Here is a 27,454-nt window from a genome sequence, read left to right as displayed (position 1 = left end):
ATTGCATTTTTAAATTACAACATATTTTTTTTTCAAACAATATTAATTCAGTTCACTATGATCTCCGTGAATCAAACTTGACTGACATATTCTTCATTTGCATGCATTCAGTACATTAAACTAAAGACAATATTCTTGAATGGAAACAATCATGAACATAAATTATTACATCTGAAATTGTATTTATAGCTTCTCATTGTCCGATGTAACTCTCAAAATCTTCAAACCTTCTTACTTCACTTCTTCACTAAATCTTGGATAATTTCTTCAGCAATATGTTCAATAGATGTAACTAATACACGGCAATCAAGAAATGCAAAATATACACTTAGTTCATTCCTTCTTCTATATCTTTCAAATTACTATCTTAGTTGGAAACTCCGTAATTATTCATGATTACTTATTTACTTGAACGAATACCTCAAGTTGCCAATTGAGTTGCAAGTAATAATATAATGCTACGACTGTTTCTTCAAATATCATACTTATTTGCGCACACATAAACTTGTTAGACGAAGATAATTATCACATCGTCAGGGCATCCATGGCCTTTCATAAAAGTATTGTCTACATTCATTCATGTACTTAGTAGACACATCAATTCTCAAATAAAATAATAACCATATGTAATCTAGTGGATAATTACATTTCTCATTCCTACTAGATACAACACATTGGCATAAATCAATTATTTAAATGCAGAGTATATTATTCTCTGAACAAATTCTTAAACAATATTGCGCAGAAACAGAATGTACATTCACATTCTTACTTGCATGCAGCAACAATTCTCGTATTTTAGCACATCAGTAGCAATAGAAAGAAGTTCCAACATCATCAGTTACATTGAATATGCATAGATTAAAATATTCCACCTTTCTTTGAATTAAAGTGCAAATAATTAATAAATACATTTCTTGATGTCGTTTTAAGCAAAACTTTGCCCTTGTACAAAAAAAAAACTTGCTTGAAGTAAATCATCCCAACCTTTTAATTTAACATCTCACGGGAACTTGTGTTAAAGGTAAAGAACCTTGTACTTGATTTATTTGCGAAGTATTTCGTTCACGATTTGCCATTCTTGTAGAATCAAAATTAGTTTGTGATACTAAACCTGCTGCTTCAGGTTGATAATTTAATGAATTTGAATTTGCAGAAAAACACTGATATGGCACTGTATTATTATTAGCACTGCGATTTTCATTCCTGTAATAGAATCGCGATTGATTGAGCACATTTTCATCATTAAATTGTCCTGTAGGTGAACGAGAATTATTTTGTCTGTAATTATTTCGGAATTGTCCTCCGTTTCTAGATCTGAAGCTATTATAATTGTTTCGTGCAGTAAAATTTCCATGATGTCCATAATTATTAGAGGTTCGCCTAAAATTGTTGAAATATCGACCTCGAAGATTGTTTCCCTGCCGATTTTCGTAACCTTGATTGATAACAGCATTGGCTTCTAACTCACTACTAGTTGGAGTCTGAGTACAAACACTAGTGGTCTTCGAACGTCGAACATTAACTTGCCGCACATTTAACTTGCCTCTATTTTGTTCCGAATTCTTAAAAACCTTTGGAATATTTTCACGTTCGTTGTCTTCATTAGGAAGAAGAACAAGCCCCTTTCTACTAAATTTTATTACATCTATTCTTCTTAACATGCTAGTTAGTTGATCTACTGAACGAATTTCGTGACAAGTAATGTGATTGGCAATATTATCAGGTAATTGGTTAAGTATTAACTGTATAACATCTATATCTTGAGGATTTTCAACCAAATTACAATAACTAGAGTGAGTTTTTAAAGCAAAAGTCTCTAAACTGCCATGTACACTGGGATCGTATTTGCGATTCCTCAATACGGAGAGTTGTGATTGCATAACTTCCGAAGAAGCAAACTGATTAATGAATTCTTGTACAAACTGATCATAAGAATTAAAGTAATATTTATGAGTCCGAAACCAATAACCAGCTCTCCCAGTGAAGCATTGTTGGATACTTTGCAGTTTCATATCTGTTGGCACTCCTACAACATTTAATATGTTATCCAGCTGTTCAATATATTCTCTCGCTGATTGTTGCTCTATCTTTCCCGAGAACTTAGGCAATTGAGATAATTCACTTAATTTTAAACGTCCACTTCTTGCATTTCCTTCTCCATTGCATGTATTTCTAATTATAGGATGATCACTTCTTCCCCTCGAACTATACGGCTGATTATAACAAATATGATTTGCTCCGTTTAACCCTGTGTTACCATAATTATGCAATCTAGAACCATTTACAGACGACTGATGATCATCGTGATTGTTCGTAACTGAACATGGTACACTTGCATCACGATATATATTACTAACACAATCATTTTGTGGGTTAGGTTCTGATATTTGTGGGTTAAAATCACACCACATACAAGGAGAATTAACGCTTTGATCCAGATGACAATGTGGATTATTATGTACATTACTAACATTGTCACTATTCTTAGTAAACACAGAACTAGAAGTAGGATGTGTATTTGTACCAAAAAGTTGATAGCAAGCATCAGTGTAGTTATATTTCTCAGCACCTAACTCTCGTTTTGGGAATGGACCTTCTGCGTCGTTACTTCGGAATTTATTTACGGAAATTTCGTCAGAGCTAGATCTTACAGATTTATTATTCTTGTGCTTCCAACGGACATGTTTACGAGTACGAGTATTAGTAACATTCTTGTTACCGGAAACTTTCTTAGAAGAATCATCTGATACATCACTAGACGAAGTACTGAGTCCAATATCACACTGGGTTCTTCCATTCCGACATGTATTAGATTCTGTATTATCTACAACATTTGATTTTGTTCTACTATTACTATTTGTAACAACACAATTACGAGCAGAGGAATTAACTTTGGCTGTTAAATATTTCCCATCAGATTGCAGGTTTTTGCTACCTTGTTCCATACATTCAATTCGGGAATTAAACTGTTGGAACTTTTCTATACAATCAGAAATATGCTTATGTACACCATCATTAACATTGCTTTTACTTTCTAAAATAGTGACTCTAGACATAAGATCAACAATGCTAGAATTATAATTTGATTTGATATTATCTAAACTTTGATCATAATCATTAAACTTGTTATTAACATCCTTTAGACGTTCGTCACAATCAAGAACGTGTTCTTTCAATAATCGTGGTACATTTTCAAATTCAGATAGTTTGTCATCAACATTACTACATTTATTATCTAACGCAGATTCAAGACGTGTTGTTGATTGTAAACACGCTGTACTAACCGAATCTATTTTGTCCTTAAATTCAGACATTAAAATATTGAGCCGATTGTTAACATGACTAATATCATGATTAACAGCTTCAAATTTAACATCAAGCTGTGAAGATAACTGTGTATGTGCACTAGATAATTCAGCTTGTTTTAAAGATATAACGTTGAGTTTAACCTGAATATTTTCATGCGACAGGTTTAATTCTGATCTAAGTTCTTGGTTAGACTGTTCAAACTGAGTCCTAAGTTCTTGATTAGACTGCTTAAGTTCTTGGTTAGACTGTTCAAACTGAGTCCTAAGTTCTTGATTAGACTGCTTAAGTTCTTGGTTAGACTGCTCAAACTGAGTCCTAAGTTCTTGATTAGACTGCTCAAGCTGAGTCCTAAGTTCTTGATTAGACTGCTTAAGTTCTTGGTTAGAATTTACAACAGCTAATTGTATGCTTCTAATGCTGTTTAGTATATCATTTAAATTAGGATTTATGCTTTCCAAATAAGCTGGTAATTGATAAGGATCGTAACTGGGATCACATTTGTTGCAACAGTATCTTTCCTTCGTGGTGGAATAAATTGTCCAATGTGTGACGGAAAGCTTCAAACATGAAATATGATACCACGAACGGCAATCAAAACATTGCACATACCTCAGGTCATTATCGAGCTTATCACAACACGTCACTCCTTCAATCTTACCTGACTGTACATCACAAATATCACCATCGTGAGAATTACTACTATTTAAGTAGGTTCCTTCATATGCAACATTAGATTTTAGCCTACGTGAATGTCTAGGCTTCGTTTCCTTAGATTTATCTGCCATGATTGCACAGAATAATAATAAACATAAATAAAATATTTAGGGTCGCCAATTTTGCCTTCGCAACATGTTAAACAAATTGAAACTCGAAGACAAAATAAAATTTTAAAAGTCTATAACTACCATTGCGCAAACTTCTCACCACGCATCAGAAGATTGTCCTTTTTTTTTTCAATCCTGGCTGTAGGCGCCAAATTATTGAAGCAAGCCTTTCACACACACTTCAACGAAACATCCTAGTATTTATCTTTATCCAAATCTACTTACAGTTTGTTAAATTCAAAGAAAACTCGGACGTCACTATATATATTTTCAATATATTTTTCACTTATTGATCTACTGTGTTTTGTTTCTTTTTCGTTGCTATGGTCAAAAATAATATAGAAATGTATACATCGTAATTTTACATTATGAAGAATGTGATTATAATTAATTATACATCATATAATGCAACAACATTTTCCAAAATAGTAATTGATAACAACATAAATATCATAATGCATGTTAAACACAAAATTAAACAATAAATATAAATTAAATAAATGAACATCTTTGGGTCAGTCACACGATCCACCGACCAGGGTACCTTCGATTCAGGTACCTACGGGCAACAAAACTAATGTGTGCAGGAGCGCATCATGCTTGTAGTGCGTTTGTTGATGTATGTTCAGTGGAACATCTTCCAAGATAGCAGGCAGGTTGCTTGCCAGAAATCATCTGTACACCAGTCCCGTAAGTCTATGGTCAAGTACGTGGGGTCCAAATAACATGTCACCAAAAATGCAGGCCCAGATGTTTTGGGAGAACTGCACTTGGTGATGTTATGTAATACGTGCATCTGGATTTTCCTCAGCCCATACATTCTGATTGTGGAAGTTCACGATTCCATCTTGTGTGAACTCTGCTTCATCTGTGAAGATCACTAAGGCAGCACAGTTAGGAGTTGTAGCACATTGCTGTAAAAAAAACTTTGGCAGAACACGACACATGCAGGGTAATCTGCTGGTGATAGTGCCTGTACACGTTGCAGATGGTAGGGATGCAACTATTGTTCTCGCAATACTCTACAGATAGTGGAGCGAGGAATATTCACCTGGCATTGCTAACCTTCGTGTGCTGATTTCAGGAGTTGCAGTCACAATATCGAGAATCTCCTCTTCTTGCGCAGAAGTCGTAGATCGAGGTCATCCTTTTCAACAATACGAGGTGCAAAATTGCCAAATTCACACAAGCAGCGTAGAGAGAGAGAAAGAGAGAGAAGCGCCTCTCTCTCTCTTGCTCTCTCTATCTCATTCTCTCCCTCTCTCCCCCTCCTTCCTTCTTCTCTCCTCTTTCTCTCTGAAAAGAAAGAGAGGGGAGAAAGAAGGAAGAGAGAGAGAGAGAGAGAGAGAGAGAGAGAGAGAGAGAGAGAGAGAGAGAGAGAGAGAGAGAGAGAGAGAGAGAGAGAGAGAGAGAGAGAGAGAGAGAGAGCTAGCTAGCTCTCTTTCTCTTTCCTCGTTCTTTCTTTCTTTAGAGAGCTAGCTCTCTCTCTCTCTCTCTCTCTCTCTCTCTCTCTCTCTCTCTCTCTCTCTCTCTCTCTCTCTCTCTCTCCCCCTCCCCCCCCTCCAAGGAAAGAAAGAAAGAAGGAAAACAACTCGCAAATGTTTTTCTATCTGGGCATCTTCAGTGTGGGTGGTACCTTTTGTGGTACACTTCTGTTCACAAAAAGTGGCACACTCATTTGAGTTGAAGTCCAGATTTGTGGCCGGAAGTATAAGTAAGTGTTCGGAAAGTAGCAGTGTTGCTTACTATCAATCAATTTAACCATATGCAGGGAATTTTGGGTCTCTCAGACTCAAAGAAAAGGGCTAACGGAAAGATTGCAGTGTAAATATTAATTAACTGGAATTTCCAAGTCTGTAATCAAAGTAATGTAAATGTGAAATATTCCTGAAATTTATTTTAAAAAGAAACTCGTTTTTGACGTTCGTGACAAAGTAGTTATCACAATTCGTTAGAATGCGAGGGCCCCGGGTTCGAATTCGGCCTGAGCATGAGTGTTCTTCTTCAGTCTCTCTTCATCATCGCGAGTAGCCAAAAATGGAAGAAAAGCAACACTAAATAACGAAAAGGAAAAAACGCAATAAGAATAAGCGAAACAGAAATGGTGCTGTTGCAATTCCTGAAAATGATGCAAAAAAAAAATCTTTCGAAAATAGTGTTATCTTAGTCCAGGAGAAGGCTTGAAGAATAAATAAACTCCTTCCCCATACACTTTGGCAAACAGAATCGCAAAGTTGGCACTGAATATGTGATGGGAAAAATAATAGAAATCCTAAAGAAGGAGAGTTTGTGTCACAGCCAGGGGGCACATGAGAGGAGGTAACTCCCCCCACATCAGTCATCCAGGCTATTAAAAATAAGTCAATGGTTGTCCTCATAAAGCTCGACAATTTTTATTTTACAAAAATTCCATTTACTGTTAAAGTTAAATGAAAGTCAATGGTTGTCCTCTCATTTAACTTTAACAGTAAATGGAATTTTTGTAAAATAAAAATTGTCGGGCTTTATTTTCTTTACATGTGCAGGTTGGTTTCGTAATGGAGCACAAAAATAGAATTGTGGCTCTCGTAAAATTCTTACGAAATGAATGAATGCCTCCGTAGATTCCAGAATAATGAATCTTCATTTTGAATTAAATAGTTTAAAATAATATAATTTATGTGCTGTTGGTTAATGAGATTCGTCGGCACATAGCAGAATCTGCTATATTTACGGGAACGAGAGAACGGTTATCATTTAGGGTTGTATACACTAACCTTCCACAAAAGCACGACTTCCCAACGTCTTCATTAATTTTCATGCACAAGCTTCACTTGTATTTTGTCAGCAATGTGTACAGCATATGAACCCTATCTGATGAAGAGTATTGCTTTCAAATGAATGTAATTAGCGAGAAGTGACATCAAAAGTTTCAAGCTGGACAGGAAAAGGTGCAATCTTATGGATAAATTACTCGAATAGCTTGGTTTCTTCACCATGGCTTGTGGTGGCCATGTCGGTTAAATGCCAGCTTTGTAAGCTGAAATCTAAGGTTTGAATATCCGTGTCTACATATTGTATTTTATTCTCGTCACACCAATTTCAGCCTGAAAATTTGTTATTGTTTGCGTGCCAATAAGAAAATATGTATTGAAGCTATTACTCGTTCAGAGAACGTGACTGTTACTAGAGACTTCTTGAAATTGAGATGTTTTAGTTGCTGCTAAGCCTCGATATTTATAAGTGCTAAAATTGAAAATTGTTGTGTGATAAAACACACCGTTAATATTCTCTAGAAGAAAACCACTGAATTTAAATGAGTAAGTTGTGAGGAACATCAGCAAATGTATTTTAAGATGTTCTGTCATTCACGTGTCACTCCTAGTTTTATACATAGATAGATATTTACAAGTGACCCCCTTTATGAATGCTTGCTACTCGCGACGATGAAGAGAGACTGAAAAAGAACACCCATGCTCAGGCCAATTTCGAACCCCAGGGCCCTCGCATTCTTACGAATTGTAATAACTACTTCTCCACGAACGCCAAAAACTCATTCCTTTTTAAAATAAATTTCAGGAATATTTCACATTTACATTACTTTGATTGTAGATGTGGAAATTCCAGTTAATTAATATTTACACTGCAATCTTTCCGTTAGCCCTTTTCTTTGAGTCTAAGAGACCCAAAATTCCCTGCATATGGTTAAATTGATTGATAGTAAGCAACACTGCTGCTTTCCGAACACTTACTTCGGCTGTACTTCCGGCCACGAAGCTGGACTTCAACTCAAACGAATGTGCCAATTTTTGTGAACAGAAGTGTACAAACGACAGGCCTCTACAGCATTGCCATCTGCCAAACAATACATGAAGTGGATATCTGCTCGTTCCTGATTGGTGTACATGGTCTCAACAACGCCCACTCAGCATGTACCACTCCTCAAATACCTGGTTGTGTTACAGGAAACCACCTGTGGAAGATAGACAAATTCCAGTGAGCACGTGTTGTGACAGCCTATAACTTGGAAACCAAACATTTCCGGACCTATGTTCATATAAACTTTTTTTTGTTTACATGTAAGGAACATGCTCCTTAAGTTATGCCACCTATTTCAGGGACACCCTGTATATTCTAAATATGCAATGTCTTTATCTAAGATAAAACTGCTCAGGGCTATCTGATTACATACATTAATCAATGAAGTATGATTGATTTAGTTTATTTTACTTTGCGTTTTTGTGCCTCTTGGCTAATTTGCGAAGATGGGGATGAGTTATGAAATTGATGAATGGACATTCACATACAACCAAGCCTGAGCGGAATTCGAACCCGGGACCCTTGGCATCGCAGTGCGATGTGCTAACCACTCGGCCACAGGATCCGGCTCGATGAAGTATGAATATGCCATTCAATATTATACACAGTGTTTGATATTTCACATGGATTGGTAAACCTTTAGTTAGTGTTATCAACCTATTTTGCATCAGCACCTTATTGGTGAAAATTGTATGTTCTCTCTAGTTAGTGACATCTAAAAAAATTTTTATGAAGATAGCAAATATGCACATGATTGAGATAGCTGTCTGCCACATTGGGTTCTATATCAATTGGTGGTAGTGAATAGTTTTTGTCATGTTCTATGGAGTAAATGTTCTAGAGTTGTAATTTCAGCAGCATTATATATTTGTTTGTGAATGTAGCTAGTGATTCATGAAATTTTCTGAGGATAAAGCAGTAATATAATAATTGAAATTCACAAAATAATATTAATATTATTAATACTCTGTACTCTGATGTCAGGTTGAAAATCAGATGACATAAGAGAATGCAGAGTTTTATTATGTGTATGTTCCAGCTTCATTGATGTTTGAGAACATTTGTATTGTAGACAGTGCACCAGTGGCGTGGCATGACTTTTTCAAAAGTGTTTTCGGCCATCAGTATGATAATTACCAGGTGGGCCGGTTAATAATTCTTAATTGATCCGAAAGAAAACAAGTGTATCTGGGGAGAAAGGTAACAAATGCTTTATTCAAAGTATGCACCATCGCTAGCTATACATTGTGCCCATCTGTCTGTCAAATTGTGGATGCCTTTCCAGAAAAATCGTTCACATTTTGAGGTGATCCAGTCAGCAAGCCATTGTTCGACTTCTTCGTAATTGTTGAAGTGTTGCTGGGAAAGTAAGTGAGACATCGATGAAAACATCCTTGATATATATATCCTTTCTAAATGACTAAACTTTACGTAGGCATGTAATAGCCGATTTCATGACCTGAAGAAGGGGGCAGTTGCCACTGAAATGTCGTCTACGACAAATTTATACTCACTTTACTTAAGTAAATTATGCTTATAGAAAACAAGTGGTAGTCCGAAGGGGCTAAGTCTGGTGAGTATGGCGGGTGGGGCAAGAATTCCCAGCCAAGTGCAGAAATGGTGTGTCTGACGCCTTTCACTGTGTAGGATGAGGCGTTGTCGTGCTGCAAAATCACTTTTCCATAGCATTTTGTAGGTTAGTTGCGTGTTACTCACAAATCCAAAATATAAAAAAGGAAAGTTAAAAATTGTACTTACGTATGTGAGTATATGTTCCTACTGTAGAACGACGCACAGTTGGGTAGGAATGGCCAAACCTGCAAGTAGCATAGTGATTCATGCAGGTTTTTTAGATTTTTAACTTTTTTAACTTTTATACCTGTGAATAGGTTTATAGTACAAGTTTTTTTAGGGGACGTCATGCTTTTTACGTACTTCTAATAGCAAAAACATAATGTTTTTAAATGTATCTTAACCAACCCTTAACCACTATCCTCATATTACATTTTTGACGCAGTACTATGCCAAGTACCTATTTTTTTATATGAACCTGAGGAAGGAGATAGTCTATCTCTGAAATGTCGTTCTACAGTAGGAACATATACTCGCATACGTAAGTACAATTTTTAACTTTCCTCTTTTACACTTTTCCATGTCTTGTCGCCCAATCTGGGCACTTTTCGATCAATGCATGGTTCAAATTGATGAGTTGTTGACGGTAGCGAACGGCATTCACTGTTTCACCTGGTTTCAGAAGCTCATGGTACACCACACCCTTCTGATCCCACCAAATGCACAGCATTGTCTTCCTTCCGAAGCGATTCAGTTTTGCGGTCGATGTTGAAGGTTGTCCTGATTTTTTTGCATTTTGGGTTCTCGAAGTAGGTTCATTTTTCGTCCCCAGTCACTATCCGATGCAAGAAATACTTTCTTTCATGCCGAGAAAGCAAAACTTCACACACTGTTTTTTGCTTTTCCATTTGTCTGTTGTTCAGATGATGTGGGACACATTTTCCTGCCTTCTGGATCTTTCCCATGGCATGAAGACGATCAGATATGGTTTGGCAACCAACATTTAACTTCTCTGCCAGTTGTTGTTGCATTTGCGTATAGTCTTCGTCCAACAGTGCTTGCAATTCGGCGTCTTGAAATTTTTTCGGCTGGCCCGGGCGATCTTTGTCTTTTGAATCGTCGAAACCAACGCACACATGCGTCTTGCGTTAGGACATTGTCACCGTGCGTTTCCACAAGGATACGATATAGCTTGCACTCGCGTTTTTCTTTTGATTGAACAAGAAAAGCAGGATGTGCCGCACATGCTCCTTGTTTGGTTTGAAGGTCAACATGTTTTCCACACAAACCCAATATCACAATCACAATCACTCGCACTCGGTTGCACATCCACGTCGATTTGACAGGTACTGTCCTGGCAACACACTGACGTAACAGTTGAGACTGCACCAATCCTTGCTTCCAGCGACGAAATTAAGAATTATTAACCGGCACACCTGGTATGCCTGCTAAACATTGTCAGCCCTCCCCCTGGAAAAAAAAAAGTTTTCAATCTAGATTTTTGTTCATTTCGTTCATTTTTTGCAATCCGCACAGTGATTTAGCCACAAACACTCCTAGAAAGAACTACCACTCATGAGATGGTTACCTAAAAATCCAATGAATAGTGGATCCATGTCAATTCTTCATCTGTTCCTGTTTCTTTGCAATGAGGTGCAAAGGGGAAGAAGATGAACCACACTTTTCTCAGGTGAGTTTGACGTTTGTGTGGTGAGCAGACGACAGAACTCCGCTCCTCAAGTGACAATCAATGTGGAAGGGAAGCCCAGCTGTACGTACTACTGTTGCCAACTTAGTATTTTGGAGCAAGGTTTGTCCAAATCACGAATCGCACCAAGGAACTATCTTTTCGTCTATTAACTAACTGGTCTCAGTTGTAGTTAAATCCAATGTTGGCTTTGCAGTCAACCTGTAGTTGCTTCACGGAAATAGTATCCCCATTTTAGGTGAAATTTAGCTCTTTTCTGTCAATCCAATGTGACAACACTGGCCTGATCTGGCAGGCCTGACCGGTAACTGGGCCCCTTAACAGGCATATGAATAACCCTGTAGCACACTTTGCCCCAAAATCTTTCCTTGCATTGGCATTCCCTCCTCTTATTACCTCTTCAGGGTAGTGGAACGGCCTCCCTCTGTGCTTCTGTCGGTTGCAGAAAAATAATGTCCTATGCAATATCTACTCAATGGCAACGCTGTTGGTTAACATATTTAACAATGTTGTTAGTTTAGTGAAAGAACTTTTTTTATTCTTTACATGCCACGCCTCTGCAGTGCACCAAATATGGTAATGTAGTTCTCGTAGAATAGTCTGTGTAAATTAACACCAGTACTTAATGTGATGTTTTTTTTTAAAGAAAATCATTTATGATGTATCTTCATTTTATGAAATTTGCATTTTCTTGCTTTAATGCGTTGTGTATTCACACACGCACACAGGTGCAACTCAAAGTGTCAAGTTCAACGTGAAAAGATCAAATAACCTTGACTGAAAAATGTCACTAAATCTTTATAATGAACTGTATATTCCAACTATACACGTATTGTATTGTATTCCACTTTTTTTAATCACTACACCACATATGACATTCCCCCACGTTGAAAAATGTTTTGTTTTTTACCTTAAGTACTCAAGTCCATTCACAGGCAGTTTTCTATGCCTTCGATTTCACCACAATGTATTTTCCTCAGGATCTTCACATCTATCCATATCTCCTTTGCACTAGGTGATGGCTGTCTTCTCTCTTGTATTTCATAAGCACTTTAATTTTCATCTAAATATCTTCCTTCGTGATTCTCTGAAGATATAGCATTTTTCATAACACCTGTTGTATTAGAGTTATGATAATTTCCTTTCCCACTATTTTTCATGTTCCTCCACTTGATTAGGTTTCCATGCCCAAACTGAACATCTTTACTAACTTTAAGATACCAAGTGGGTGTCCCTGCTCTTCAGACTTTACCTTGATCAGAAGATGCACCACTTCTGTAACTGATCCATAGCAACTTTCTTCGGTCTGGCTTGAAATGTGTATATCAGTTCAATGAGTATGAGTGACTTCAGATTAATGGTATTCATGTTATTCAGACACTACTACATAACATCCCTAGCAATGTATGATTCAAATCAAAATGTGTCTCATTTCTTTTTGAATCATATTATTTACATCTGAAAGCATTTTTAATAAGTCATATGTCTCCCAGCATGCCCATCGCTAGTTGGATAATAAGCCATGGAATGTTTTTTCTCTGTGCATGTCCCATTAAATGATTTCTGTACTCTTCTGTCCGTTGTTCACACAAGTGAAATACATACTCTACCTAGTTAGCTGCATTGATTGGTCAACTCATGATTTTTCCACTAAACGTTTTTGCTTTGTCCTAGTTTGAGCATAAGTGTTCTTTTGGAGACGTCTCTTCATCCAGTTTTACCTAATTATCATTCATTCTTAATGTCAAGATAACCAAAGTAGCGGAAAAACAATGCAAAGCAAGTATATTACAAAGTACATATGTAGACACAGACAGCTTTCAAAGCCCAAAATTTTATCATTTTAGGAAAACTTTATCTATGCATGAATAATGTGCACCTTGGTTTTTGATGGGGAAAAGCAACAAACAATTATATCTTTTACATAAAGTGCAGTACAATTCAGGTTCAAGAAATTGCTTTCTTAGTTGTAGGTTGTAGACCTACCTATTCAATGAGTCACCTGTTGTTGTTGTGTGGACCGAGAGGAGAATATAGTCTTGCATATGCAACGAGTTACCAACCCATGCAACCTCCCCCCTCTCCCTCCACTGTGTTTAGGATCTCAAGGCTTCTACTTCTGTAACCGCCTTGTTTATTCTGTAGTAGAAGAAAGTGAGGTCAAAATTACCATATGGATTTGCAGCACTCTGGAAGTTATTTTTTAGTATTTCTCGCCAGACAAATACAGCTGATACACATCCCAGCCAGACAAATACAGCTGATACACATCCCATGTGACGAGAGATACATGCTCGAATTCCACTAGAACGGCACTGCTTTTCTCAGTATTGCAAAACTTTCCATTTTAAAGTGAAAAATTATGGGAAACGACCCTTAAACTTTAATGCTTTTTTTTATACATTGCTCAAGAAACCTGACCTGGTAATTGGTATTTGCACCTGTTGATATAGACATGATATATGTAGTTACCAGGAGTTGCTAGCATCTGTTGTTGACAGTTTCTAAAGTGAAAACTATTTTTGTGGAAGTTATTTTCCATTATTTCTCCCGCAGCAGACATATACTGCTCCCCTTGTGACGGGAGGTGCATGCCCAAATTTCTACAAGAATGGTGAAGAATCATGAGAAACAGCCATTTCACTTTTATAGTGTTTTTTAATAAAATATTAATACTAAAGAAATCCAACCTGGTAATTTGTATTTGATTGATTTGTTGTTTTAAGTCCACTTTATGCACAGTAAGGCTAATCGGGACTGGACCTACAGTTTAAAGTGGGATCCGAACCACTTGTGCCTCCACCGTGTATCGAACCCGGGACCCCTTGATTACAAGGCAACAATGCTACCACTGCACCATCGGGGAAGCCCCGGTAATTTTGTATTTGCACCGCTTGATATATACATGTTATATGCAGTGTCATAGTGAAAACATGCATGGTTTCATGTTGGCTGTCCGAATTTTTCTGTGCATAATATGCACCACAATTTTTGGGGGGCTAAAATTTTGGAAAAAGTGCACATTTTACCTTAAATACGGTATATTGTAGGTACAAATCCTAATTCAAACATGGTACAGTCATATACCTATGTATATGTGGATGATCCTGTCCAAGTAGCACTTTTACTTAATGCCTGATGGTTCGTACCCCAGCTGTTGATGATACCATTACAGATTTTCTGACTTCACTTGAGGATAATTTTAACTTCATTAAATTGTGTAAATTACATTACACATTATGACTGAACCATGGCTGCCATGTTCGATGGCAGTTGAATTTTTGTAAATAGGGTATAGTGTGACATATTAAAGAACATTAGAATTTCACCAGAAATCCAAAACTGCAATCAGTTTTACCCAAAGTTCAATGATTGGCAAATTATCAGATGAAAGAATATGCTTTCTTTTCCAGGAATAATTGCCAAAGTATGGGATTAACGGAGGAATGCATCAAAATCAACCTCATATCTAGATAATTAACCTATGAACATGGAGTCACTGCAGTTTTCAACACTCATCACCTGATGAGTAATGCCAAGTCATCGGACCATTTCTGTTAAAGTTGAATCTTACACAAGTGCCATTTGTTGTACTGCATTGTTGAACTTTAACCAATGTCACATTCAGCAGACAACCATCTGGTGCTTCCTTTAAGACTTTTTACGATCGATGCAGACACAGATATGGTGGTGCTGTAACCACCTTCGAATTCCTGTATGCATTCTGTCAGCAACAGTTCCAGTTTTATGGAACTAGGCTATTAACTTTGCTACTGCACCATGTGTAACTGATGTCTTAACAGGATTATGATGGTTGAAAACTCCAGCATGGCAACCTCGTTCTCCAGGCATGAAGATGATTTTTATGAGATTGTCTGTTCCTTATAACATTTTTGGTTACCTGCAAAATAAAGCATATTTGTAACATTTACAGCTGATAATGCACCATTGTGCTTCAGATAAAACTGCAGATTTGAATTTATGGTGAAATTCTAATGTTCTTTAATATTTCGTATTATGCACTTTGTAAAAAAAAAAACACATTAAAGGTGGCAGCTGTTGCAGTGTGTAAGGAAGGTTTCTTTCCCACCGACTATGGTGGCATGTCCAGATTACCCTTAACCATCTAATACTACATGACCCAGAGAATTTATAAGTTACGCTGTATTTATCATCAGGTATTTATTACAAAATATTTAATGCTTGGAGAATCAAAAGAAGCGATTGATGCAAGTAAGTTACTACCTTTTCTGTGAAACTTACTTATAGAGGTTCTATTAATTTTCATATACATTATGAAAATTTGTGTGTTTACTCACTAAATATATTCACAGTATAAAAAGTATAAAAAACTTACATAAATACCTGTAGAAGCGAAGCATAGCTTCGCGAAATGTCGTCTGCAAGGAGTTTTAGGACTATTATACTCACTCACATAAGTTTTTTATACTTTTTATACTGTGAATCTATTAATTTTGGTGGCCTCTGCTACAATCTGCTTGGGACAGCTGTGGTGCCAGGCTTAATCATCTAGGGGTGCTGAAAGAAATTTAGGGGGTACGATGCTGATAAAAAGGAAAACATGAAACAGGCATGCAACCTTTCAAAACTTGGGGAGCAAGCAGCCAAAACTTGGAGGGGGACAAGTTTACTTTCCCTTGGTAGATAAGGTTTAGCATAGTGCAGGGCCAAAATAGCAAATAGCAGGAGCAACAACACCCCTAATCGCAGACACTGATTAAGATAAATTTCTGACTGAAATTAAATTATATGTGAAATATATAGCTGTAGACTGACATTCATTTTCCAGGGAGCCTACCCCCCTCCCCCTTGCCTTCCCCCTAGACATCCATGATGATATGTATTAAGTCTTAAACTCCAAGAAAGTGGTCATACAGTGAAAACATTGAGATACACATTACACTCTTATTGAACTATGTACTGAAATACAAAAAAGAAATTATCCTTGCCTTTAAGAACACAATTTTTCAGCCTTTTCAGTGTAACCAATGGAGGTATAAAATACATAGTACATAATATGTACCTTCAGTCTGCCACTTCAGGACAAAACGTGAAGTGCACAGCATCTTCATCTTTGTTAAAATCCCTTCTGCCTCACTATCCTCAACAGTGAACTGAATTTATTCGTGAATATTGGGCCTCTTCCTGTTTTCAAGAAAGCCTGAAATGGTATGTTTAGTAGGCATGTTACGTGGAACAAATACATCGAACGTATTAAGAAAACTACCCTCCACGTTACAACTTGCATTAAATAATTTCCCGAGGATGACCTGCTGATACCTTGAAAGCAGCTGAAATGTTTGCTCCAGTACGAGGAAGAACAAGTAGGTGGGAAAAAAAACAGTTTATCAACAATGCAAAAAAGAAAAAAAAAACATATCTCACATTAAGCTATAGGCAATTATCAAAAACCACGAACAGACCACTTGAAGAAACAAAGAAGGTAAAATTCATAACAATTCTGATGAAAAAAAAAATGGCCGCTGATCTTTACAGCTGCCTCCAGTACAGAAAAGTATCGGCACCTCTTTCAGTGCTGGCCTGTTGCATACAATAATAATGGCCTAACTTCAGTACCTAACATTCAATGCTCAATGTGACGATTATGACGACATGGCATAATATGACACTCTAAGGGTTAGTGTTTTCAGTTTAATGTAGGGGGTGCGGAATAAAATTAAGGGGCATGCAAGCACCCCCTCGTGCCCCCCTGATGCTGCCTCTGGCTTGGGAACTTGTTGCTTCACTGCTGGGCTGGCTTCCAGTTCCTGCCATTTTCCTGCATGCCGCTAGGAGTGCTAGTGTAGCCAGTTTGTCTGCTGCGTGTGCTGGGCTTAAGTTGTTGCAGTAGTGGGATTCGAATGTGAGGCACCTGACTGATGCACCTGTCCATGTGCAGATCATGTGAAAAGTGCATAATTGCATGTATACACTCATTGATGGTTCCAAATCCCAGCCAACTACAGCACTAGCAAAGCACCTCAAGTTCAACAAACACAGTATGAAAGAAGTTTCATTTAGGCATACATTGCACATGCTGATTGACACCAAAATCAAAGAGGCACACATAACAGCTTAAATGTAGTGCTCCTAGTGGTAAGCAGGGAACGACAGGAACCAGAAGCTAGCCCAACAGTGAAGCAACGAGTTGCCAAGGAGATGGTGGCAGAGGCCAACAAAATTAATAGAACCTCTACAACTAAGTTTCATGGAAAACGTTAGTAACATGATTGCTTCCAATTACAAATTATTCGTATGACATGAATATATTTTGTATTTTTTAAAATATTGAAGTAATGTATTGCTCATTGGTTCATGTCTAAACTTAATGAGGGTAGGAGAATTAATGGGCTTAGGTTGGAGGGAGGGAGAAAAACTATATTTTGCTCCAGCTCATGCATGGGCTACATGCTCTCTTGCATGGAATAGGGAGACTTAAGTATTTGAAGAATATATAACTTGAGGATAGAATGTATTTCTGTGATTTACAACTGCTTAAATATTTTTATTTTTTTTCTGAACAACATGAACAGATACATGAAATAGGTATGTTCTTTCTTGATACTTCATCTGTAGCATGTGGACCTTTTTTGAAAGGGGGTGAGGGATACTTGTGTAAAGATGATATTAACATTCCCAGCAGCTAGAGCAAAGCACCCATGTTCAGTCCTATGTTCGGAGAACAAATTTCTGTTAGCAACACCAGATTATGTCTGTTGAAGTTCCACATTCTTGCGTATTTTTTTTAGTACAAGAATGACAACTAAGAATTGCCTGCCAGGGGTGAGGGGGTTGGTTATTCATTTTTGTTTTGTGCATACCTGCATACTTTCATATGAATATTTCAGTTGCCTGTGTTTACCAGGGAGGTCTATTGTACACTCCCATTCACATAAAGTGGCACATTTTATAAGGTTGGACAGTTAAGGAATGTGCCACTTTATCTGAACAGGACTGTACATAATGCTTAGTATGTAAATGTAAGACTCAAAAAAGTTTTGCACTGTTACTATTCTCCCCTGAATTTCTGTTTATCGCCAAGACATCAATAATTGTAATTAAAGAACAATTATAAAATTAATATATTCTTTGTTTTCCTGTATTTTTACTTTTAATCTTCAGCTATTCCTATATGCCCCACTTTCACTCTGTGATGTATGAGGTATTTTTAAATATTTATTTTTCACTTATTTTTGTGCTTGCATCTGCTCCCTTACTAGTTAATGAAACTTGAATGTGATTGGTTTGCTTTGCATGGATTTTCCTTCCATGTATATTCTCATGTTAGTTGTATTATGTACTGCTTATATGATTGAAATCCTCCCCTCCATGCAGTGCGTAGCTCATTTGTTGTACTAGCAAATTTTAAATTGCAACATACTAGATATTACAGGTATAATTCCAGTGTGTTAAGCAATTAGAATGGTAGCATTAGTGTTCAAATTAGAAATCATTTTTCTACCACACCATCTCTTGCTTTGCAGGTCTGATCTGATGGTAAAAAAGTTGCGTTACTATGCTAGGTTTATTGTAGTTTGCTTGCTGCTGAAGAAGATGAAACTTGTTAGGGATCTAGTCAGAGTAAGTAGCTATTTCAGAAAGTTTTGTTTTTATTTTGTAGATTATCTTAAAGTTTGTTCCCTGGTATAAATGGCTGTGGGAAGTATATTTGAGGAAGGTGGAGCATGAAAAATGCCACGAATTATTTTCCTTTACAGAAACATCACTTCGAAAATCCATATGCTCATATATTTTTCTTGCACTTTTGTTTATCCAAGATGACTAATTTATTTCAGCTAGAACAATAGGACATTCACAAATATTCCAGGCAATTACATGTTTACACAGTCACGATAACACTGAAAAACTTTTATTATTGTTAGAAAGTGGATACAATGATACACTGTTTTAGCTGAAATACTTCTTAATGCTAAACACATTTCTTATGCATAATATATTGTAAAATAAAGAGAATTTATTTGTTTACATAATTTTTATTATTTCTCCCAATTTTCACTACTTTTTATTTATATGTAATAAAGAATCACAACAATCAGAAATTGCAGCAGCAAAATATTAGAGATTTGATAAATTTCTGGAAAAGAAACGAATGCTGCCTTAGGGAGAGACTTTTACGGAGGCAGCTTATGTGTAATGGCCCTATTTAAACCTTTAATTGATATATTACATTAGAAGATCTTGAATCAAATATAACATTTTTCAAGTCTGGTAACTGTCCTCTTTCATAAACATTGAAATGAAGGAACAAATTATCATATCCTCTTTCTAAATGTTAAGTAATATAAAACTGATTTGTAGTAGAATGAAGGTCTTTTTTTAAAATACAAGGAAAAAAGAACGCAGTCTTAAGTAAAAAGGCTCTTTTGAAGTTCCAGTGACATTAATAATTCATAATTGGGAAAAGAGAGATGCGGTAGTATATAAATACGGAGAAACTAGTACTCACTTTTATCCACGAGGCTATTTTTCCTTTTTCGATTAATTTCAGTGGCCACTGCCACCATCCTCGTTGGAACTTGCTGTACTGTTCCAACGAGGATGGTGGCAGTGGCCACTGAAATTAATCGAAAAAGAAAAAAACAGCTTTGCTGATAAAAGTGAGTACTAGTTTCTCCGTATTTATTTTACATTATTAAGTAAATATAATGTATTAAGTACATGAGGCTAAGAAGAAGTAAGGATTGAAAACTTTTTATTGTTTATTATTGAGTATGACCGAATTTTTGAAAATGAAAATTTTGAGAAAAATAAATTTGGAAAGTAAAGAATGTAAACTGTAGGTAGAGTTTTGAAAAAGGAAACTGGGAAGATGCAAGGGATGTATCAGTATGTCATTCATATCATTATAAAATGTTTAGAGAGGAAAATATAAATGCAACAGGGAGCACACTTTCAAACTTCCTGAGTTACACTTCCTTATTTATATGTGTGTGCGTTACCAGGGTTTCTATTTACCTGAAAAAGCAAGGAAATTTGTAAGGTACTCGTGAAACCTAAATATGGCTTTTGTATTTCCAGGAACATAAATGTGAAGCTCAATTAACACTTACAACATAGAAAAGTAAGATGAAATACCTTAAAACAAGGGATGTTTTTTGTAATGGCCTTTATATATATCCACTAATAATGTCACGGGCAAGTTTCTTCTTCAGGGCGTGACCCAGGGGCGGCTGGCTGGTGGTCAGATTTTATGGGTATGCACTTTAGCCTCGCGTCCAGAAGAAGTGTTTTATCACCCCTCTCAAATACTCGCTTCCTTTTTTGCATACATAATGATGCTAAGTGTATTGGCAACACAAGTTATGACCACCTTTCACTGAAAATGAGGTCTATGGGAGAGTTTTATTTCATGAAGAATATAAAAAATATTAATTTACACAAATTTGAAATATATCTGTGAATTTTCCATCGATCACACCAGAAGAGCGATGTTATTGGGTATAGATAATTCAATATTCGATAACCTGGCAAAATCACTGAAAACATAGAAATATCGATCTACAATATTCAATAATATTGTAGATTTGCAAAATATTTAGTAAAACTTTCTCCCTCGCTCCGCTGATAATAGTGAACAACAAGAATAATAACATTTGCATGCATCAAACAAGCAGGGCCGGGCAACTACCACATGCAGAAAATCAGTTGTAATCTATCTATCAGTTGTCAGAGGCCTGCACAAGACCTGGAGCAGACCCGTTCGCGAGACATCGCTCCTAAAATACCATGCAACCTGCGCAACACCCTCGCTTGAGCAGCTTGTCTGGCCACCTGCCCAGATCGTTCCTGGCAGGCATTGTAGACCCGCCGGGTACCCGCAGTCTTACGATACCTAGTAGGTCTCAGTTAGTTCTTTCCATCAACTGCAGGCCCCTCCCTCTGCGTGACGTAGTTACTTCGAGTAGAAACTGCACCGGACCCACACCGTTCTGCAGTGTTGCCAACTGCAATAGATTTTCACTACTTAAAAAAGGGAACTCAAAGCTTCGTAAGCCACATCACCAATGAAATGAGATTTACGACGATTGTTGCTACCTCCCCCCCACACACACACATTGAAATAGGTTTTCCGTGGCACAGGATCCACAAGTATATGTCGTAAACAACCAATATACGTGTATATAGTGATATAGGGCAGGACTGAAACATGTCACGTTCGACGCTGAGGTCGCGAGTCGAACAACACACTGTTCTACTGCGAACACCAGGGCCGTAGCCAGCCAGGGGCATTGCCGTTACCCTCGTTTGGGGGGGGGGGGCGGGGGCAAGTACTTGGATAAACGTGCCAACAACAACAATCACAATAATAGTAATAAAGTAGCATGAAAGGCATTATTATCTTCATAAATCATGCAAAAAGGGGGTAGAAGTCGGTTCTCACGCATTTGTGTTGAAACAGAGGATTGTTAGTTAATAATGGAAAACAAGCACACAAACTGTTTTTGAAAGAAAGAAAGTGCATGATAAATGCATTCCGAATGTACATACATATGGCATGTAAAATTTCCATCTACAATATTTTCTTTTCACATGGAGCGACGTATTACATAATCAATTCATCCAACTCGTAACAAACCAACATTAATAGCAAATAATATCACGAGCCGCCATAGCATTCTGTTTTAAAACTTTTCTCACTTAGATCGTTCGGCGCTCAGGACCGTCTCCCGCTACCCCTTTGCTACGGCATTGAACTTGATGAGACTGTATAATATTTTATAATATATTTCTACTTTCATAAAATTTGAAATCAAGGGGTTGCAATTACCTCTCCATTCCCCCTCTGCAGGTGCCCTTGGCCGTCTGGAAGGAAAATGCAAGAAAAATATGAAATTTAATTCCATCTTGAGTACCCTTTAGCCCTGCTACTCTTTAATTCTGCTAGCCTGTTTTTTCTTGTGCTTTAATGTTTGACCCCCACCCTGACCCCTCCGCTAGACTTAATTTCCGTCCAAGGTTGTGAGCAATGCCCCCTGCCCCCCCTCTGGTTGCGCCACTGCGTGCCTGGTTAAGGCACCATGCAATAAAAAAACAATTAGTTTTCAGTGAAAAGATTTTTGTTTGCTCGATCATTCATTTAAATAAATGAAGCTGTAATATTGCGTGCATTTCCTGGCAATAAGATAAAAACTGCTTACAATGAACTGAAATCACTAAGTATATACTGTAAATTCTCCTTGGAGGAGAGAGCTCCTCCTAGGACTTCGTAGGATTTAGGAGCTACGTAAGTAGGCAACACTGGCTGCAGCCGTCCACGTGGTGATGAAACACCTGGAGCGACACGCTGCCGGAGGGCTGTTTCCTTCCAGCAGGTTTTGCAGGCGCCCGGGTCTTGTTAAATGCCCAGTTACCTTGTAAGCGCAGAGCGCCTTGAAGACCAAGAACCCGGGTAAAGACGCAAGTCGACTCGTTGCCGTGGGCAGGCGAGCAGGTATACCTGTCCTCGCGAGCAAGCGGGCGTGGGTAGGTAAAAGGCACACAATGCAGCCCTTTGTCAGTTGTTTATTTCTAATGACCGACTGACCAAACCAACAAATTGAAGCAAAATAAAGAGAATAATAAATACTTAAGAAAATAACATTAAAATAACATCCGTATTATTACTGCATTTGCTGCGTGCCGTGTAAGCTCACTTTCCTCCAAATATTCAACAATGTTAAGTATTACATCTCTGCTTTTGCTATATAAAAGTTTTGCCTTTCATTATGAAAGCAAGCACTTTGCACTGAAACAGGAACGAGCTTTTGACAGTGCAACAATTTTGCAACCCATGAACAGGCACACAATGGAAACAGCTGACTGATCCATGTTCCCCCTGGGCAGATTGATAATCCGACTACAGTGCCACAAGGACAGTTTATTTTGATCAAGCTGCACTAGTAAGCAAAGGCATTGTTGAAAGCATGTGTTTTGCTCTCTGTTGTGCTCCACCCTCCCTCCTTTTTTGCCCCTACCACGTTCGGAACAATGTGGAACAGTGTGTACCATAGAATTCCATTTTTAAAAAAATCCCTCTGTTTACGATGATGTGTGTTTGCCTCTACTCTATTACACGATCTCAAATGTAACAGGATTGCAACACTGCATGTGGAACACAATGCTAGCAGTGCGAGTTTAGCCCATAATGCTGCGAGCTAGAAGAGTGAATCCCTTCTTTTATCTTGCGTGCTGCAAACAGAGGCACATGAGCACACGGTGACTTGTGTGCGAATCTACGTATCCCAGCGGCAGTTGCTGGTAAGGTGAATCCGGTGGGAACATTTGATGTTTTGAAGGAGATAGTGTTCATTGAATAAGTATTATAAAAATTAATTGCATTACAGATTTATTTGGGTGTGTGCGTGCGAATAGGCAGAAGCCGCTACTGATGTGATCCAAAGAACATAACTTGAAACACAGAGTTTGGCATGATGAGAACCAGTTGGGGAACCTGAAATGTCTTTCTCTTTGTTTGCAAATGCAACTCAAAATGTAAAGGTAAAGATAAAGTCCCCTTTGCATATAGCAGCATTCCTTGAAGTCATTTAGGATTTGTGGGAATAGGGCCCACATATACTTGATTTCGGACATTTTGGAGGTGATGTGATCAGCACCATGCTCCAACTGCTTTTACCTGTAGGGATGCCCCACATATCCATTGACTTGAAGCTGGGTGAGCTCCGGAGCCACTTTTGTTAATTCCGAGCTTAGATCTCCCACACCGGAAATTTAACCTGGGTCTCCTGTGTGGCAGTTAGATGTTCTACCGACTAGACCACTGCAGCTTCAAAATAAACTTTGTAAATTGTAATTGAAAAATATGGTGCATTTGTATGCCAGCTCCTTTTTTGTATTTGCCAGTGTATTGGCTTAATATTAACCATATGTGTTTTGAGATTTTAACTACATTCTTCTTTTGCTTTGTTTCATCTGCTTCATTTCTTCTTGTTCTTATTTAACTGAATCAGCACATTTGTGATAAGTTCTGGAAAAAGTAACTTATACTTCTACGACTTGCAGATTAAATGAGTGTTGGATTGTTTCTGTTTTATTTAGCAATGCATGTTTCTCTTTTTTTTAAAGCCATAGCTTCATGAATAATTTGTTTGTAATAAAAATTCTAGTTATTCCTGCCAAATCAAATAGAAGTATATTAGTGTTGGACAGTAACCAATATGATTTCAAAATGATCATGTTTTTTTTTAATATTTTTTATTTGCTTTATTTTACTTCGCTTTTTGTGCCACTTTTGGCTAATTCGCGAAGATGGGGATGAGTGATGACATGATGAAATTGATGAATGGACACTCACAAACATCCATGCCCAGGCTGGGATTTGAGTCCAGGACCCCTGGCATCGTAGCACGATGTGCTAACCACTCTGCCACGGGGGCTGGCAATTGAATATGTCACTGCTGCATGTTTCATACTTCACTTTTCACCAGAGCTCATCTTCTTGTATTTTCAGGAGTTAGCCAAACAAATAGATGATTATACAAGTACCTATGAACCAGATGATCAGCTAGAATGGTCTTTAGTTTTAGGTGAAATAAAATCTTTCATAGAGGCAGATGGGGTTGTCAGTGTTCTTGATGCTGATTCCAATGCCATAGTATTATCTCATAGGTAAGTGTTCTTCTTTACATGTATATTTTAATATCAAAACATCTTGTATCTGTCTAGAATGGTAAGTAATTGTAGCAGAGATATATCCAATATCTATTACATGTACATGCTCTGGCCTAGGTTGCTTTTTGCCCGGTAGTCGGGGAAGCCAACGGTTGGGTTCCCTCAACAGCTTCCCTGTTTGAAAGGTAACAATAGTGCTTTGCCCCGCCAGTTTGGGGGCAGGTCATTTGTTGGAGGTATAAATACTGGTTCCGACTTGTTACAGTCCCTCTTATGCTCTCAGATTTTCAGGCTCACAGATCACAGAAAGTGGCCGTCCCTCATGGGTTGACAGTTTTTTGGATGCAGCAATACCCACAGAACGTAAGCACCGTAGCTCTGCATAGGGACCTCTGCATGATAAACTGCGGGGATGGGTTAGCGCTATGGTAAATAGTGCGCTCGTAGCTCTAATAAGTTGTACTGCACTTAATACGAGAACGGCGTAAAGACTGTGTGATAAACTGTGGGGGCAGGTTAGCGTAATGGTAAATAGTGCGCTCGTAAAGTGAAGGCCTGATAAGTGCAATTCTCTGTGTTATGGTGCAAATGTCAACCGGTCTCAGCGGATATTGGACTTGTTATGAAAAGATATATATACTGCTGGACAAAAAAACCGGACACTTGCATTTTTTGTGATAACGCAATGGGTCGATAAAAGCTCTGGTACAAGGGCTAACTAAATGTTGCAGAAACTGAATTAAGTACGAATGCATAAACAAAGTCCGAGCCTATGAATGGTGCATATGGTACTACATGATCTGCCGAACATTCTGTAATATACCTGCGAGCTGTTATTGCAATTCAGATGTCAAATATTAAAGTGTCCGGTTTTCATTGTCCAGCAGTATATATACGGCGAAGGGTAGAAGTGTAAATAAATGTTGTACATAAACAGAGAACTCTGTGAGACATTATTCTTGTCAACAGAATGGGTGCTCGTCAAAATATACTAGAAGTTCGTTGTCGTATACAGTATTGAATTTGTTGAATTCAAGGTTACACTCCATAGTTTCTCGACCACGGACTGCATGCACTCTATGACATTGTGGTCTCAAATTCAAATTCTTTATTTACGTGGGCGAGGTTCAGCCTGAGGCAGGCCCGTAGCTAGAGGGGGGCAGGGGGGCAACTGCCCCCCCTGAGAGCCTGCTTTGCTCCCCCTGTGAAAAATACAGAACACATTTCTACCTAGAATTCTCACTAATCTTTACAATTATATCCTGTATTAGTCTAGCAACATAACAAAGACATTTATTGATTTTGTGATTTATGAATGTGTGTGGGATTCCATATAATGTCGTATCAGGATTATGGGAAAAATTCCCTTCCAGATTCAGACTACGTGAAATGATTTTGCAATTTTCAAAGTTCAATTTTCTAGAACAGTTGTGACATTTTGAGTAGTCTTGTATTAAAGGTGCCTAATGTATTTGGATGTTTTTCTTGGATGTGTTGCTATGAAGTTTCAACAGCATAATTTTTTGTTTCCCAAGTCTACCTTTTGATAATAGCGATTCATGTGATAGAGAGAGGGAGTGCATATTTGATTTTTTTACTTAGCGTTGATTTTCTGCCACATCTAGCTAATCGTGACAATTAGTGTTGACTTGAAATTTATGATGAGGCACTCACAAACAGTGCTGCAAACACAGGGGGGCAGAGGCATTGTCCCCCCAATCTTGGAAGGAAGTCCAATCTAGGGGGGCAAACATTGAAGTAAAGAAACCTGACTAGCAGACTCGAAGAATAGAATTAGTTTTCAAGTGTTGCATTTTTCTTCCAGACGGCTAAGGGCACTTGCAGGGGACACAGAGGGGCAATTGCTCCCTTGATTTCAAATTTTATACAAATAAAAGTACATTTTGTAAAATTTTCTTGCTCGCTTCGCTCGCATACACAAATAAGATAAGCAACATAGGTGTGTGTTATGAATTCCATTTTATAAAGGAAAAGTTAAGTCTTAACCCTGACTGTTTCCATGATATCATTTCCATAGCATCTTATATATTGCTCTCAGAATTTTAAACGGCAGTAAAAATAAATGACATTTGCAACTGCAAAGCTATCAATGGGATTGCATACATTAAGGACAGAAGATGCCATATTTCGATTCCTTGTAACATCGAAAGAAGAATTAGACGAGCAAATAGTAATTGAAAAAACTTGCTTGCCTTGATGTCCTGTACAGACTGTGAAAATTGTCGGTGCTATCCGGCGGCACCCTATGAATATAGGTTCAAGAAAATGACAATTCATTGTGCCTGTAGTACCTCAGGCACAACCTAATTTTTGACAAATAATTATGTCATCTCTTCTTCTATGGAGTGGACTCTCCTAATTTTATTCATATATCTTAAGCCATTCTGTGACTGGCAGAAATCAGTATGAGCATAAAGAAAAACCCTGATATTTGGGGTTTGTACGCTTCTGCTCAAAAAGTGATGGCGATAAGCGGCCCAGAGACCTTGTGCCGCGGAAATGGGGTAAGGTGAAGGAGGCACCTTATATCTTTCGGTTTCGTACCATAGCCATTAAGGAAGATTTTTCA

The 27,454-nt window shown here is 37.7% G+C and overlaps 1 protein-coding gene across 1 annotated transcript in view; it reads left to right on the top strand.

Annotated features, from left to right (window-relative positions):
• Window positions 1-27,454, top strand: part of LOC145998963 (protein SCAI) — a 72,565-nt gene that overhangs the window by 15,623 nt on the left and 29,488 nt on the right. The window contains exons 5-6 of the mRNA XM_083135797.1: window positions 18,720-18,816; window positions 24,704-24,861. Of these exons, the coding sequence (XP_082991923.1) occupies window positions 18,720-18,816; window positions 24,704-24,861 (255 nt within the window). The remainder of the gene's footprint in view (window positions 1-18,719; window positions 18,817-24,703; window positions 24,862-27,454) is intronic.

The sequence above is a fragment of the Lepisma saccharinum genome, chromosome 14 (assembly GCF_977018435.1).
Source record: "Lepisma saccharinum chromosome 14, izLepSacc3.1, whole genome shotgun sequence".
Classification (NCBI taxonomy): Eukaryota; Metazoa; Arthropoda; class Insecta; order Zygentoma; family Lepismatidae; genus Lepisma; species Lepisma saccharinum.
This window is presented reverse-complemented; position numbering and strand designations above follow the sequence as displayed.